The sequence below is a fragment of the Lactuca virosa genome, chromosome 5 (genome assembly GCF_052849685.1).
Source record: "Lactuca virosa cultivar CGN04683 chromosome 5, Lactuca_virosa_CGN04683_v6, whole genome shotgun sequence".
NCBI lineage: Eukaryota > Viridiplantae > Streptophyta > Magnoliopsida > Asterales > Asteraceae > Lactuca > Lactuca virosa.
Window position 1 is genome coordinate 196,801,691 of NC_136430.1, and position 15,557 is coordinate 196,817,247.

The 15,557-nt window shown below is 33.6% G+C and overlaps 3 protein-coding genes across 4 annotated transcripts; 2 read left to right on the forward strand and 1 right to left on the reverse strand.

Moving 5' to 3' along the window:
• Positions 1–2,729: 2,729 nt before the first annotated feature.
• On the forward strand, positions 2,730–5,572 carry LOC145117521 (protein KAKU4-like). 2 transcript variants are annotated; one of them, XM_079053811.1, is made up of 8 exons: positions 2,730–3,098; positions 3,447–3,511; positions 3,621–3,718; positions 3,828–3,901; positions 3,988–4,118; positions 4,241–4,445; positions 4,560–4,633; positions 4,999–5,572. In XM_079053811.1, the coding sequence occupies exons 1-8, from the start codon at positions 2,834–2,836 to the stop codon at positions 5,173–5,175; spliced, it is 1,089 nt and encodes a 362-aa protein (XP_078909937.1). In that variant the 5' UTR covers positions 2,730–2,833; the 3' UTR covers positions 5,176–5,572. The 2 variants fall into 2 exon arrangements, with proteins under 2 accessions (XP_078909937.1, XP_078909938.1); XM_079053812.1 differs by having other exon boundaries at positions 3,642–3,718.
• Positions 5,573–6,569: 997 nt separating this feature from the next.
• Positions 6,570–10,441, reverse strand: ACDO1 (Protein kinase superfamily protein). Its single transcript, XM_079051497.1, has 14 exons — positions 9,939–10,441; positions 9,641–9,847; positions 9,477–9,566; positions 9,238–9,384; positions 8,991–9,155; positions 8,542–8,682; positions 8,245–8,424; positions 7,952–8,147; positions 7,742–7,869; positions 7,600–7,671; positions 7,404–7,516; positions 7,157–7,304; positions 7,000–7,069; positions 6,570–6,897 (listed from the first exon to the last, which is right to left on the reverse strand). Exons 1-14 carry the CDS (start codon positions 10,266–10,268, stop codon positions 6,833–6,835), a joined length of 2,052 nt encoding a protein of 683 aa, XP_078907623.1. The 5' UTR covers positions 10,269–10,441; the 3' UTR covers positions 6,570–6,832.
• Positions 10,442–12,828: 2,387 nt separating this feature from the next.
• Positions 12,829–14,884, forward strand: LOC145117537 (Plastid-lipid associated protein PAP / fibrillin family protein). Its single transcript, XM_079053829.1, has 4 exons — positions 12,829–13,200; positions 13,752–13,875; positions 13,962–14,141; positions 14,560–14,884. The coding sequence occupies exons 1-4, from the start codon at positions 12,952–12,954 to the stop codon at positions 14,751–14,753; spliced, it is 747 nt and encodes a 248-aa protein (XP_078909955.1). The 5' UTR covers positions 12,829–12,951; the 3' UTR covers positions 14,754–14,884.
• Positions 14,885–15,557: the final 673 nt, after the last annotated feature.

Genomic DNA, 15,557 nt, shown 5'->3' on the forward strand with positions numbered 1-15,557 from the left:
TTGTTGACGTCATTGAGGTAAATTGCAATTTTTATACCATTGACATGATGAGTTTTGTAATGTGTAGTTTTTGAGGAAATGGTTTTGATTGTAGTAGAGGGGCTGATATCATGGTTAGGGCTGCCAAAAAGGTCGATGGTGGATGAGCTAGAAGCAATGCTGGACCTGGTGGATCCGCAGCCAGGAGGTGATGGTAAGCTTATTCCCCTGATTTTGTTTGATTTGTGTTCAATTTTCATAAATGGGTTTGAACTATCAACTTTGTTACATTTCTATATTGAAATGGGATTGTCTAATTGTCTTGTTGAATGGTTTATAGAATATGAACTTATTTCACTCCAATTTATGATTTTTTCTTTGATATGATGAACTAATTTATGCTTTAAAACTGATTTTGCGTTGATTGTTACTCTCGATGATTAATTTGTGTTCAACAGGTTTGATACATTTGGTTGCTTTTTTTAATGGTTATGTGGCCCAATGAAAAGGTACATAGCTGAAATGGTTTTGTTTAACAATTTTTTTGTTTAGTGGAATTTTATTGTTTAACAGAGGACATGAATAAGATTTATGCTCAACTGTTTTGCATTTCCAACTTAGTTACTTTGTATTTGTTCCATGTTTAATGGTTTTGTTTAACAATTTTTATTAGTTATGTCTCTTCGTACATGAATAAGAATATAAGATATATGCTTATTGTTTAACAATTTTTATTAGCTATGTCTCTTTGTAGTTAACAGTTTTGTTTCCCTTTCCAATTCCAGGTTTCAAAGGAAGAGAACAAGAAATGGAGCAAGAAATGGTAGTCCAATGAGATGGAGAAATACTAAAGATTTTAGATGTAAAGACGGGATAACAAAAACATTTGAAAATCCTTGTGTTTTAAATATTGATAATATTGTTGTTAGAAAAGTTTGAATTAAATTAAGGATATTATGTTTTTCATTTATTATCTTAATTGTCTTGTTATTATTTTATAATCCGTTTAAAATTAAAAAATCAGACCTAATTTATGAATATAGTTTTTTTTTTGTGGTAAAAAAGGTGTCACCAAGCATAAAAATAATATTTATTTTAATAGTTAAATAGTGACATAAAAATAGTGCCACTAAAACTTCAATTGCTTTAGTGGCATAATAAAAAATGCCACTAAAACTTAATAGGGCTGCAGCGACACAACTGAAAAGTGTCACTAAAGGCCTTTAGTGGCACTATTTTTTTGTGCCGCTGATTGACCAGGGGGTCTTTAGTGGCACTTTTTTGGTTTTTAGTGACACTTTTTTTGTGCCACTAATTGTCATTTTATTTGTAGTGGATGTTACATCCCCGAAATGGATAAAAAAAGTATGGTAGTGAAGAAGGTGATTCGAAAAGAACCAAAGTTTCCGAGACGTCTTACACTACTTCATCGGATGCACATTTTGGGGTTGATTTGAACGAAGTGGATGAGCTCGAGCTGGAAGAAGTGGTTCGACCGATGGGTCAAGATAGGGCGAAAAAAGGAGGATTGCCGTCGAATACATCGGGAACGGTAAGAGGAGATGAAATACATAGAGTTGCTACTACTTTGGAAGTTTATAATTTGAATTTTTAGAATCGTTTGAGTTTTGAAAATGAGAAGTTGGAGGAGAAAAGCAACGAAGTCAAGAGGTGAAGCAAAAAAGTGGGGATATGAAATTTTTAAGAAAACCTTACAATCACCTCATCGGAGACGAAGTCAATATGGTTTTGAGTGCTAGAGCGGAAATCATGAAAAAAAAAAATATTACAAGTAGTATTTTTTTTGTCAGTTTTAAGAATGTAATCGTTTTTATGTTTTTATTTTCGTTTTTAGGATTTTAATCGTCTTTATGTATTTTTTTTTATCGTTTTTAGGAATGTAATCGTTTCAATTAAATTAATGAAGTTTATTTTAGTTAATTACATGTTATTCAACTAAAAAAGGAAAAAAATATTTTTAATTTATTATATTTTATCCAATTAAAAAAATATGGTAATATGTGGTATGATACCCACCAATTTTGTGGGGTGAGTTAAAAAATGACATAGCATCTTAAACATATATTTATCTTTTTTAAGAAATATAGAGTTATGTTTAGTGAACTATTTAACAACAAGATACTTCTATATACCAAAAATAGAATACCACATAAAATACATGTTGTCCTTCTCAAATATATCTATATATTTTAAAATTGCCACATGCAATGCACACAATTTGCTTAAATACATTTTTGTTTAACCGAAAAAGTTTGTTTTCGTCTAACATCGTTACCACCTCCACACACTCACCACCACCCCGACACGACCCACCATTCACCACCATCCAACAGCCACACACAACTAGCATTCCACACCATATCAACCCAAGAAACACAAGTTAAAAACAGTTTAGACATCCAACAACCAAAAGACGATGAGTTGCTCATACTTACAAATAAAAACAATATTTTTAATTAAAACTAAAGATGATCGGCTAACTATGTTTATATTTTAGAGAAAAATGTCCCCAATAAAATGGCATTCGAATTCCTGAATGATCATATTTTGTAGTGAAAGACAACTGATATCAGCATGAAGAAGAATGTGAAAAAACCGTTTAATGATGAAAACTGAATTTGTTTTTGTTAAAAGGTATTATCCGTATAAAATTCATATGTTCAGGGACTTTTTATGAAAGTTACATTAAACAAAATGAAACATTTTATCAACTCCCCCAATAACTGCCGAACTCCGATTTCTCTCATTTGATGATTTGCTCGATTTCCCCCCACAAACTAACAACACCGTTGCCATTCCTCCTACTTCTCCCCTACTAACCCATTCTCTCACAATGGATTCCGGTCCTCAGTCTGCCGTAGACGGCGGTGGCGGCAGATCCAGTGGAAAAGTCTATAAAAGGCGGCGAAGCGCTACCAGAAAGACTCCATATGACCGCCCCACTGCGCCTCCCCAACCAGAAAGCCCTAATTGGTTAAATGGACTTGTTTTCCCTGCCAAATTTGTTGCTGGTGGTGCTAGTAAACTTTTTTCTTCAATTTGGAACCCCAAGAGTTGGGCCTCGCATTCGTCTTCTTCAGACAGCGATTCTGATTCAGGTATAGAATATCCGAATTTTTTTTAGAGTTATGCAGTAATTGGTTAAATATGGGAACTTATTGAGTGTTAAATTGGCAGAAATCACAATGACACATAGTTTAACCTTTGTGATTTTTGGATTCTTATTGTGCTGAAAAGGGATATATACGAATTAGGGCTAGTTACATATGTACGATGTAATTCTGACAATCCGGTAAAAAAATTGGTTTGATTTCGAACATATTTAAGTAAAATGTTTGACTGTTAGTCATAAAGATCATACACCTTGCAACATCTGGCGTTTAAATTTCTTGTTTATTGATTTGGTTATCAATAATTTAAATTTGTTCTCACATGTTTTCATAAAGGTGCTATAGAAGATGAATCTGAAGATAATGGAAACCTTTCTGATGGGGGTGTTGAATTGAACCAGGTAATTTCAATGTATCATGGAACCCTAGCTTTATGGCCACACTTAATGAGCCTAAATGTATATATATATATATATATATATATATATATATATATATATGTCTAAGTAGTATTCACTTTTATTATACCAGAATGAAGGCAGTTCATCTGGAAAGAGTGAGATTTTATATTTAGTTGAACAACTACTTATGCTCGAACGCTATTCAAGGTAAGATAGTCTTTTCCTCTCCCATTTTGTGGTGGTTTCATACTAATTATATTGTAATCTTTTGTCTCTTGTTTTCTACTTATGTATATGTTTTACAATTTTTTAACAGGGAAGAATGTGATAGGCTAATAGAGATTATCAATTCACGAGTTGTAGATTACACCATGGGAGATGCTGGAACAAGTAAGATTATGAGCAGAATTGATATTGGTATACATGGGAATATGAATATCTCTAATTTCACTGTTGCTTTCTTTCTTTGTTAACAGAGAGTCCAGATATTCACAACCAAGTAATCATGGAAGCAAGAAAAGTGATTACAAAAAATGTGGTTGGATCAAGTTCAAAGTCAGACATGGAAAATCACATTCATGGCTCCAAATCTGTTGCAACACCAAATGTTAGTACTACCATTTTGCAGCTTATGTTTTTCTGATTTGATCAACACCTTCTACTTATTATATATATATATATATATATATATATATATATATATATATTTGGTATGATTTAATGCAACAGAAGGATTATGTTTCTAGTGGATCATGGAACATTCAGGATGAAATACAACGGTTGCGTTCAAAGGCAACAGAAGATCTGTTAATTCGCCATCAATCACCAAAACTTGACAAGATTTTGGAGGTTGTTAATGTTAATGTTAAACCAACTATGGAACCACAACCAGAGGATGAAATTGTAAATTTTGCTTCAGAGGGGGGTACTTTAGGTTGGTATCTTTGCCTAATATTTCCAGATGATTCTATACAGATTAAACAATTATTATAATGTTATTTACATAAATCTCTCGCCTTTCCTCTATTCCTTTTTTTCTTAATTTCAGATTTGACAACCACTCAAGATCATGGGCCCACCGAAGCCTTTTCATCCCTGCCAACCATCGAGGAACAAAACCAGGTAAAATTTTGCTAATTCCATATGTGAAAACGAGCTTTCTAGGGTTATTTTTTTATAATAAGGGCATTCTTGTCTTTTGCATAAACCAGAAATCAAGTCCCATCTTTTTGTCTCTCAGAGTCAGTCCAATACATACCAAACACACTGAGACTGAGACTGATGTGAATGAGACAAAAATTGTAAGTTTTTGTCCGAAAAGAAAAGGTGGAACAAGATATGAAAAAGACGAGAAAGCCCTTGTCGACCTGATTATGAAAAATAGCCCTAGAAAGCATGTAAGAAACGGGCGAGTGTGTATGTTAAGTGTTAACATAATATAATAATACAATTAATTAATGTTTCCGTTGATAATAATAATAATATAGGAAAAAGAGGATGAAGATGATGTGAAATCAAAAGTGGAAAGGAATCATGATGTGAATGGTTCACAAGGAAGCTCAAACACAAACGATCCGTCTGGTTCTATTAGAATGACAAATAGCCCGGTGACACGGGCAATGGCAAGAAACAGGAGGTACAATCAAAACCAAAAGGACAAATGATTGGTTGGATTGTGATTGTGATTGTGATTGTGATTGTGATTGTAAGTAGCTGCTACTAACTAGACAACACAAGACAAATGTTGGTACAAGTTTTAGGGTTTATTGTGTCAATGGATGTAAACTTTAGGGGGGTTTGTTGTATCATTGGTAGATGTTAACTTTTAGCCAGGGTTAGGGTTAGGGTGGGTTTATGTAGGCTTCAAAAACTAGTTGTGTGTTTAAACTAATTTAGTCTATTTGTATGATGTGATGTGATGTGATGTGTAATTTGGTAGGATATTGTGAGGAGGAGTTGTGGTATGTACTAATATGCACTATGATGTAATGCAACTTAAATGTGTGTTGTTGTAGTTTCATGGATGTTTAATGATTGAAATAAAGTTATTTTTATAGCCAACTTGTTAAAAAGATACTTTTTTTTTTGCATTTTAATCTTTATAGAGGTAACCAATTACGAAAGTTGTTCAAAATAGGTTACTAGGACTTGATATAGCATGTTTTATTGGCTAACCTATCACTTAGCCAACTTTCACGTGTAAAACTTGTAAAACCAAATTTGTGTATGTTCTTTCTAAATTTTTTACATACGTTGGAAAAAATGAATTTGTAAAAAATAATATATTGTAATGTTTTTAGAAAAAACCAATTTAAGAAAAACTAATCACTTGGTCAACGTTCGTTCATATTTATCAATCACATCACTCTCACAACACATTATAAAGAAATATACATATATAGGTAGGATGATGATTTGTACACAATATTAAAAAAATGTCGTGTTCTTACAAGTAGGAGGATATTATGTGGGAAATAGAATATAACCACCATTCATAAAATTTTTATTGAGAAATTAGTCTTTGAATTTGACTTCTAAAATTGTCACATCTACTACTAACCTTAAAATTACTTTAGCTTTAAAATAAATTTACATACATCAACAAATTTATAATTGAAGACGTTTCATATTTTGAAAGTACATGGTTTTTTAATATAGAATATCCTAAACAGAGATCGTCCAAAATTTTAAACAAGTTTAAAATAATCAAGTATTTGATCACACAATATTCCCCAACATGTAATATCTTGAATGAAAATCAGTTTTATAATTGAAGTAAAACCCCTTTTGCTAACTTTACTACACAAATAAGCATTTGACCCTATATGTAATGTAAACGTGATATTAATATATTTGGATGAGTGATATCACTAATCAAGACTATCATCAAGTTGTTTTGGTTCTCTACATATAATCTTGAAACAATTTTATGTTCAAAATGTGTTGAAATTTCAAGATTAACTAAACCACTAACACCAGTACTCAATATTTGTCCTTTTATTTTATCACAAAAAAAAAAAGGAATATTCAACAATGTCAAAGCATTACTCAAGTAAAGTTCACTAAAACTAGCTGCATAAACCTCTGAGTAGTGTCATTTCCGTTTTATATACAATACATCAAGGCCATCAATGGTATATGTTTATATTAGTCCCGATATAAAAGACTAATTATTGTACATCAACTTACAAATTTCTTTTCCTTTTTTTTACCTATAAATCTGTTTAGCCAAAAAAATATTTGATGGCTTAATTCTATACAAATTATGTAACTATAACTTTTTTTATACCTCTATGAACACGTGTGTCAAAAAAACCCGAATCATTTATCAGATAATACAGAAGCACTCCATGAAAGCATGAAATCACGAGCAGCTGAAGGTAAGTCTGAAAAAAATCAAATTATTCATGAAGTCAAATTATCCAAAAAAGGAAAAAAGACAAGATAATAATAAAAATATATATATATATATTTTTTATAAATCATACCTCTGACAACCTCCAAAGCAACTGAGGGAATGTCTATTTGATCTTCAACAAGCCTATACACATCCACAAGCTACAAAAACACACAATAACATGAGTTCAAACCTACACTACACTACACTACACAAAAGACCAAAATACCCATCGGGTTATACAATACCTCTTCAATATGAAGCTTAGAATCCTCTGTTAATGCAAGAAGAAGTTGCCTACGTATTCCTTCATCAATCAAGAAAAGCCGGGCTCCATCTTTAATCGTGTCCGTTAGATCCAACTTCCTTTGAACCTGCAACCCTCTCGAACTTTCCCTGATCCAAAAAAGAAAATAATATATATATTTTTTTTTACTTCAATGTGGTGAAGGGTAAAACGGTAAATTCCCACATGGAGATAAGATAAGATCTTACGTGTTGTTTCCTTGATATGCAGGATTGCTGCTCATTTTTGTTACATTCTCTTTTGCCAACACGATTAAATTTTCAAGCCTCTTCCATTGGAAAAGACCATCTTTAAACAAAACCTAATAACATAAAAGAACTCTGATTAATAAATAAATAATTAAAGATTTATTTAAAAAAAAATTGAAGGGTTTGTAAATCTGACCTGAACAAGGCGTTCACGAAGAGCGGGATTTGGATCTGTTAAAAGACGTTTTGCAATGTATGGATATGCAACCTGTGAAGTGTTTTGGTTATTAATATGCAGACAAATTAATAATAATACTGAATAATAAAAGGAAATTTACCTCAAGAAACTTAAAATCTGGTTTTAGTGTGAAACAGATGCCTTCTTGAGTCAATAAAGAACGAATGACAAGAGAAAATCTTTCTGGAATCCGAATAGGGTATTGATACACAAGTTGATTGAATTTCCCTATATTAAAGTGGTAAACAAATTGGTTCATAATCATGTATACATTATTTATAGTGGTTTAGTTAGTAATTAGTATTATTACCTGTAACACTTCTAAAATTAAAATCAGCTAATCCTTTTCCTGCAGAATTCTGCCAGATGGATTCTAATGCTGGAATAATGGGGGAGACATCTGTTCCTTTAGCAAGGAATCCAAGTCTTGTGAAATCATATGCCATTTCAGCATAATCTTCATTTACAGCATGGACAACAGCATCAATTAAAATCTGTTTATTTTGCTGAACAAAAACAAAACAAAATGTTGATTTTTCAAACTACAAAGCTCTAATACAAATAAATGAAAGTAAGATGTTATAACAAACAAATAAACAATACCTGGCTTAACTGAGCAACATTCCCAAAGTCCACATAAGCAATACGTCCATCCCGCATGGCAAAAATATTTCCAGGGTGAGGATCACCATGAAACAAACCAAACTCTAGCAACTGTCTCAAAGCAGCACTAACACCAACAGTCAAAAATCCATTTACATCAATACCAGCTTCCTTAATGGCCTGAGATAAATCAACAACAAAAAAAAAAAAAAAAAAAAAAAAAAAAAACATGTTATACATCAAATATTGTTTGTCTTCTTCTTTCCAAAAACAATTTTACATGTTTAGCATTCAAACCTGTGGATCAGTACACCGGATTCCATCAATCCATTCCATCACTAGAACACGTGAACCAGAAAGCTGTCTGTATGCCCTTGGAATTTTAACAGTTGGATCTCCTTTGAAGTTTTCAAGAAAATCTTCAATATTGCGTGCTTCCTAATCATTTTAAAAATCAAAAAATTCCAATTGTTAAAAAGTTAATACCCATAAGTAAAATGAGCTACCTTGATGGTTCCATCAGGCTCTGTTTGTTACACAGGTTAGGACAAGACATGACAGGTTGTACTGTGTTTGATATGCATTAGACAGACTTGTGTCAGTGGTCCCGCTCAAAAAGGTGGGAGGGTGTGTAAAAGACAAGAATGCCCTTTTTACCCTAATCATCAAAAATAGCCCTAGAAAGGTTGTCCAGTCCAGTGTAACAAACGCAACCTCAAAGCATGAGATTATAATCTGAATACTACCAATGTATAATCAAGCTCCTCCAGAAGCTTCTCACCAAATTCATCAACTATAAGCTCTGCATTGCAACCCAACTTCTGTAAACTGATTCCATTCAGGAAGGAAGCAAGTGTCCGGAACAGGAATAGGTCCCTGTATATTATAGGCTCTATTTCAGGCCTTTGGACCTGAAAAAGTAGCAGAAAAGTTAAACAAAATAGTGATTTAATAAATCACACAATGTTAGAAACTTAGAATGATGTTTTTGACCTTAATAGCAACATCCTCTCCTGAAGCACGTAGAGTAGCCCTGTAAACTTGACCTAAACTTGCAGCTGCTATGGTCTCTGATGAAATTTTGCTGAAAACAGCTTCAAGAGGTTGACCTAACTCCTCTTCTATAATGTTGAAAGCAACCTAAATATCATTGTTACCACTCACAGCTTAAAGGAAATATAGGGTGTAAAAAACATGTTGTGTTGCATAGACTGGATATATGAGGTCATTACCTGATTAGGAAAAGGAGGAACATCATCTTGAAGAATGCAAAGTTCATTCATGTAATCTTCCCTAATAATATCAGGTCTGTTTGCAAGAACCTGTGAGCAAGTTACAAAAGAGTCAATACATCAAAAGAAATAAAAGCAAACTACAATTGTTAAGAGTGGAAAACCTGGCCAGCTTTGATGAAAGAAGGGCCCAAGTCGCATAATAGATTCCTGAGCTGCCTAGCACGAAAAGGAACAACTTCTTCATCACGACCAACTAGATAATCATACACCAATCTTGTCCAGTAGAATCCCAACTTCCAAACAATCTCAACTCCTCTTCCAACCAGTGATAAAATCGCACCTTGTGACTCCAACACCTTACTTCTAACCTTCATACACAATTCAAAACGAGATGAACAATTATTATTGATCATAGAGAGTGTATGGTAAATCCATATACATACAACAAAGTATACTCACAGTATCAGGGGTGTACTTTCGAAACGGAATACAAACGCCACGCTCGATATCTAATTGCTCTAACGCACTGCTACTAATGGAGGCATTTGACGACGATTGCAATTCCTGTTCACTCCGGCTACCTCCGTTCACGGCAGCACGACCACGAGCAGTGGATGCCGCCGCTACCGCCTTTACAACCTTCAACGTTTTCCGATTCCTGGAGCGACGATTACGAACAACAGCAACAGGAAAACGGGTGATCCAAGTTGCGGACACACCAACAGGCGTGTAACAACTGGAATTCAGAAATGGTTTGGGTATATGATAACTAGTGGTACTCATTTCCATGAATCGTGATCCAAGGAATTTAAAATTGAGGAAAAAGATCCCTAGGAGTATGAACTGAATGCGAAATTGGGGAATTTGGTTGTGAAGTTTTATGGGAATGTTGATGATGCAAAATTGCAAATGATGATTTGGGGGTTTGAGTGTTCAACTGAAAGACTGCGGTTGAAGGTGGATAACAAAAACGATTAAACGAACAATGGAAGAGCATTAATTAGCCACGTGTACACGTGAGAATGGCTGGAAACTCCAGGAAAATTGGCCCACAAGCCTTTTAAGAAAGTTATTCGTTCGATCACAAAATAGGACAGAAATGAAATCGGATCCAATTAAAGAAAAGCCTATTATGTTCGCTATAATCAATCATATCATGTCATAATTTATTTCAATGTTACTATCTTGAAACAAGTTGTCGATCTTCCATACATATCTCGAATAGCTGTGACATCTCTCTACCTTCTATCTTTTAGGGTCGTCTAAATCCTTTCAATGTTACTATCTTGAAACAAGTAGTCAAATAGTTTTATCTAGCTTATTAGAAGTTGGTGGCTTAAGCAGGTGAGTTGTAAGTTAGAGGGGCTAATCGGACAAAAGCTTAAAGTTGGTCGGCTGTGACTCGTTTTCTTGGAAAGATGGAACGAAACACGACCTTCTACCAGGTCACATCCATCTATTTGTTTGGTCCAACATATTTAAGTGCCTGTTTTAGAGCACCCTCTTCATCCCATCTTGCTCTCATTGAAACCTAGCTGCTATATAGCTTTAGAAACCCTAATATGCTTTGTGTTTATTAGTGTTTCTTGTACAATCTTTAGGTCTTAAGCAACTTAATCATATGGATTAACTTGCTATACATTTGTAGTTATCTTTATGAGTGTGAGCCATTACATAGTGAGATTTTCATATGTAAAAGTATTGTGAACGGGTTCATCTAAGGGATTTAAATCTATCACTTTTGTAAGCAGTTGAGTAATAGAAAAGTTCATTTATTCATACCCATGGATGTAAGTCACATTGACTAAACCACGTTAATTCTTTGTCTTTTTATTGCTTTTCCTTGATGATTATGTAATGCCGTTACGACATGCAAGGAAATCAAAACAAATTAGCCACCACTTTTCACTCGGCCTGTCATTCCCACACTTTCAAATGCCCACTAGGCATTAATTAGTTTATTCTAATGAGATATGATGTTTGTCATACAATAATCACATTGTCAGGTTACTTGGCTCAAAGAATGAATGAACAAAGAAAAACTATAATTTAAGAACCCAACATAACCTCTTTCTGAACTTATATATGTCATTGATCAAGTACTTATAATAGCCGCAAACAACCCTCGATTGGTGACACAAAGGGAAAACTATCATGTTTTTGGTTCCATGTCATTCAGTTGATCAAAGCATTCCCAAATAATTACGTTTTTTTTTTCAATTAAATAACACTATGTTTCCAAATTCAATTACGTTCACACCATAACCTGATTTCCCTGCAATGTCGGTGCACTAAACATGGTTGTTGTTGGCATCTCAAAGGACTAACTCAACGACGAGAAAAAAAAAAATAGGTACATGTTCCATTGCAATAGGAGCCACTCAAATTTCCACCATTTTTTGAAAAGATCCATAAACAAATAAATAAAGAAATAAATCACCATCAAGATTTTGTTTGGCATGAATTCTTCAAAACCACAAAATTATCACCCTAATCATCGTTCTTGCTCACAATCACACGCTAGTTTTGGGTCCTACGACGATTCTAGTGCACGTCTAGTTGTGAGGAATTGGTTTATATCATTTAGAGTGTCTAAGGAAAAAGAAAAATAATGACCTACAACAAGCATGGTTAAATGTAGTTGTGTGTGTGAGGGTGAGTGAGCGGGTGAGAGAGTAAACGAGAGCAAGAATATGCACAACATGTATACAATAGATAGTTAGAGTAGTATTATGTATAATTTGAGGAGAGGTGAGAGAGAAAATAAATCTAACGGGGAGAAAGAGGTGGGATAAGTGACCTCTTTTTAAATGTATAAAAGATTAAAGAAAATAGTTATAAACGAACAATTAATTATATAGTCCTTTTCATTACTTTGCAAAAAGAAATTATATTTTTTTAATTATATCACTGTAAATTCTGTAAGAATATTAGGGTTTTCATAAGGCTTTTTAATTCGTATGATAGCAATGTTAAGTTTTCTATTTACAGAATGAAATTCTTTTCGTAAATTCATCTGTAATTCTTCGATTTTTTTTGAATCTCTATATATGTAATTCCCTCGACACAAAGAGATGTTTTCATATTTTTTTGTACATAATTATGGTAACAAGGAGTAAGCTCGGACCAAAAAAGTTCAATAATTACAAAGAAAGAAAAATAAAGACCAATAGAGAACATGGGCATGGGGTTATTTCATTTTTTTCCAAAAAAAACCCTAACCAAAACTTAAGGGTCTTTAACATAACTTCCATAATATTTCAGGCCATTTTGAAATTCTTCATAACTTTTGGGGTCGAAATGAAACTTTTCATCAAGATATGACATGGCGGCATTGTGGCCGCTTATTGGCGGAATATCAGATAAGCCAACGTTGGCCTTGGCACCACCAGGACGGCCACCACCACATTCTTTCAAACCCGACATCCAGCGCCATTGTTGTTCTTCTCCATAATCTGTTTCTGAATCAACAATGGCTTCTTCTCCTTCTTTCTCGTTGGTTTCCTTCTCACATGTTAACACTGAACCATCCTTTATTCTACTATCAAGTCGACAAAATCTAGTCCCACTAAACCCTAAACGACAATGCCTTAGAGTTTTTCATCGTCGAGGTCGCAATAACAGCGTTATCAGTGCTTCGGTGTCATTTCCAGCGCAAGAGGTATCGTCGTCGTCATCGCAGCGCCGGCCCGATGAACTTGCAGCCTCCATTTTTTCGAAGGTTTTATTTCACTCTCTCGTGTAATCAATCGTATTTAGGGTTTTGTTTCAGCTTATCAACACGTAATTAACATATGAAACAATAAAGTAAATAACTTTCTGACACCATTTTCAGTGAAGCTTTAGGTTGTGATGCTTGATCTTCTAGCTAATCCTCTCTAAATTATGATTGAACAAGGATTGATAATAAGTTGTAGTGTTCAGTGCCCAATCGTTATCCTATTAGGAATTAGAATCTCAAGTCTTCAAAAATGGATTTCCATAAAATTGTGAAAAACCTTTAAAATCACATTATATGCCAGTGATGACACTCCAAATCATAATCGACCTATTGAATTTCTACATACGTTCTTATTATTGCACATGTAAAAAAATCACATTCAAACATTCCAATGGCACAATCTCCGAAGATCAGTTACATATATAAGAACATGATCCAAATCTGATGAACTACATACACAACTTTGAGCTACTTTGATGTTGGTTTATTAGTTTTAATCTTTAAATATCATGAACTTGGTGATCTTAGTTGTATGTATATATCTAAATTAGGTTATGCAAACAGATCGAGGAGTTACATTAACAAGGGAACAACACCTGCAAGTAGCTGAATTGGCTGGTGAATTGAGTAAATATTGTGTAGATTCACCCGTCAAATGCCCCTTGATTTTTGGAGGTACTCTTTTATTTGTTGATGAGGATGAGGAGGAGGGCATTTTCGTCTATTGTAAAATCTTTACGGATTCATGAAATTTTATACAGATTGGGACGTGGTGTATTGTTCAAATCCTACATCACCTGGTGGGGGATTTAGAAGTGGATTGGGACGCCTTGTTTTTAAAACAAATGAAATGATTCAAATTGTTGAGGCTCCTGATATTGTGAGAAACAAAGTATCTTTCTTGGCTCTTGGTTTCCTTGATGGAGAAGTCTCCTTGAAAGGTATGATTCCATCTTTTTAAATAGAAAGATATTATAAAGAAAGTTTTTTTTAATAGGAAGACAAGTTTCTAGTTATTTTAAAACCCAAGTAAGTTTATAACAAAATAAATATCTTCTAGTTATACATATTGAGTAAAATTGTAATTTAATTGAAATGGCTAAAATTTTTGCGAAAGGTTTTTGTCATTAAAAATTACATTAATGAAACTGACTAAAATTTTGGGACAAAAGACTATAATTTTGTACCGTTGACATCAGTATTGTTTCAATGTAACGCGTGTTGTTGACATCAGTATTGTTTCAATGTAACGCGTGTTGTCAGTGTCACTATCATGTCATATCAAGACTTGTGTTGAGTTTTATGTGTTGATAATTTAATATTTCACTTACTAGTTTTTCATGGTTTTGCAATATGTAGGGAAATTGATAGTTCTAGATGAGAAATGGATTAAGGTGGTGTTTGAGCCACCCGAACTTAAGATAGGATCATTAGGGTTTCAATTTGGTGGTGAGAGTGAAGTGCAACTCGAGATTACTTATATTGATGATAAGTTGAGGTTAGGGAAGGGATCTCGAGGCTCTTTGTTTGTTTTCCAAAGGAGAAATCCCTAAACAACATGATGATGTCTAAGCATGCTTTATTATATTGAACCAATGCCATTTTTTGGCATGATTTTTGTATGTTGTATTTTATGTGTATATAACTATATAATAATAATAATGTGAACATTCATCTTGTTTAATTATATCTTTATTTTCAAGTTGTTACTAGTTTACCAACTTGAAACCCAAAAATTAGGATGTTACAAAGATTTATTTCTTGTATAAACAAAGATCCACTCATAATATGACAATCCGTACATTTGAAAAACAATATCATATTTATTAAAAAAAAAAGAAAAAAAAAGATTAGTTTCAATTCTATCAAGAAATAATGCAAAAATAGTAAAATATTGTGAGGGTATTTGTATAATTTTGGGTATCTTATTGAGTTCTTTTCAACAAGCTTGCTTAAATTGTTTTAGATTTATGTTTTAAATGCCCAACACAAATATCCCTTAACTCTCCTCCCACGTCTACATCTACATCGCAAAACCAATTGGCTGAAGGATCTCAGTAACTTCTTAGGCTGGAGGGTGTGGCTGCGGTTTGGGGTCTCGGTTTGTGCCACCTCAGCCGCACACACCGCCCCCAGACTGTGGTTTTGTGCGGTTTTGGCCGCATTACGGCTGTAGAGGACCGCGACACGTGATTTGCTGGTGAATGTTTGACCGTTGAACGGTCCTTTTGCGCGTTAATTTTTTTTTTTGCCTTTCTTTCCTATATATACACAAACACTTCATTTTTTTTTCAAACAATACAAACCATTCTCTCTCAATTTTTTTTTTAAAAAAAAATTACCAATCTCTCTAAAAA

What these genes read in the sequence shown, in the direction of transcription:
- LOC145117521 (XM_079053811.1), top strand. Translation starts at nt 2,834, where the DNA reads ATGGATTCCGGTCCTCAGTCTGCCGTAGACGGCGGTGGCGGCAGATCC. An exon ending in AGACAGCGATTCTGATTCAG is followed by an intron (nt 3,099 to 3,446) that starts GTATAGAATATC and finishes GTTTTCATAAAG; the next exon opens with GTGCTATAGAAGATGAATCT. An exon ending in TTCAGAGGGGGGTACTTTAG is followed by an intron (nt 4,446 to 4,559) that starts GTTGGTATCTTT and finishes TCTTAATTTCAG; the next exon opens with ATTTGACAACCACTCAAGAT.
- LOC145117537 (XM_079053829.1), top strand. Translation starts at nt 12,952, where the DNA reads ATGGCTTCTTCTCCTTCTTTCTCGTTGGTTTCCTTCTCACATGTTAAC. An exon ending in ATGCCCCTTGATTTTTGGAG is followed by an intron (nt 13,876 to 13,961) that starts GTACTCTTTTAT and finishes AATTTTATACAG; the next exon opens with ATTGGGACGTGGTGTATTGT. An exon ending in TGGAGAAGTCTCCTTGAAAG is followed by an intron (nt 14,142 to 14,559) that starts GTATGATTCCAT and finishes TGCAATATGTAG; the next exon opens with GGAAATTGATAGTTCTAGAT.
- ACDO1 (XM_079051497.1), bottom strand. Translation starts at nt 10,268, where the DNA reads ATGGAAATGAGTACCACTAGTTATCATATACCCAAACCATTTCTGAAT. An exon ending in CAGATTTTAAGTTTCTTGAG is followed by an intron (nt 7,672 to 7,741) that starts GTAAATTTCCTT and finishes AACACTTCACAG; the next exon opens with GTTGCATATCCATACATTGC. An exon ending in GCATATCAAGGAAACAACAC is followed by an intron (nt 7,305 to 7,403) that starts GTAAGATCTTAT and finishes TTTTTGGATCAG; the next exon opens with GGAAAGTTCGAGAGGGTTGC.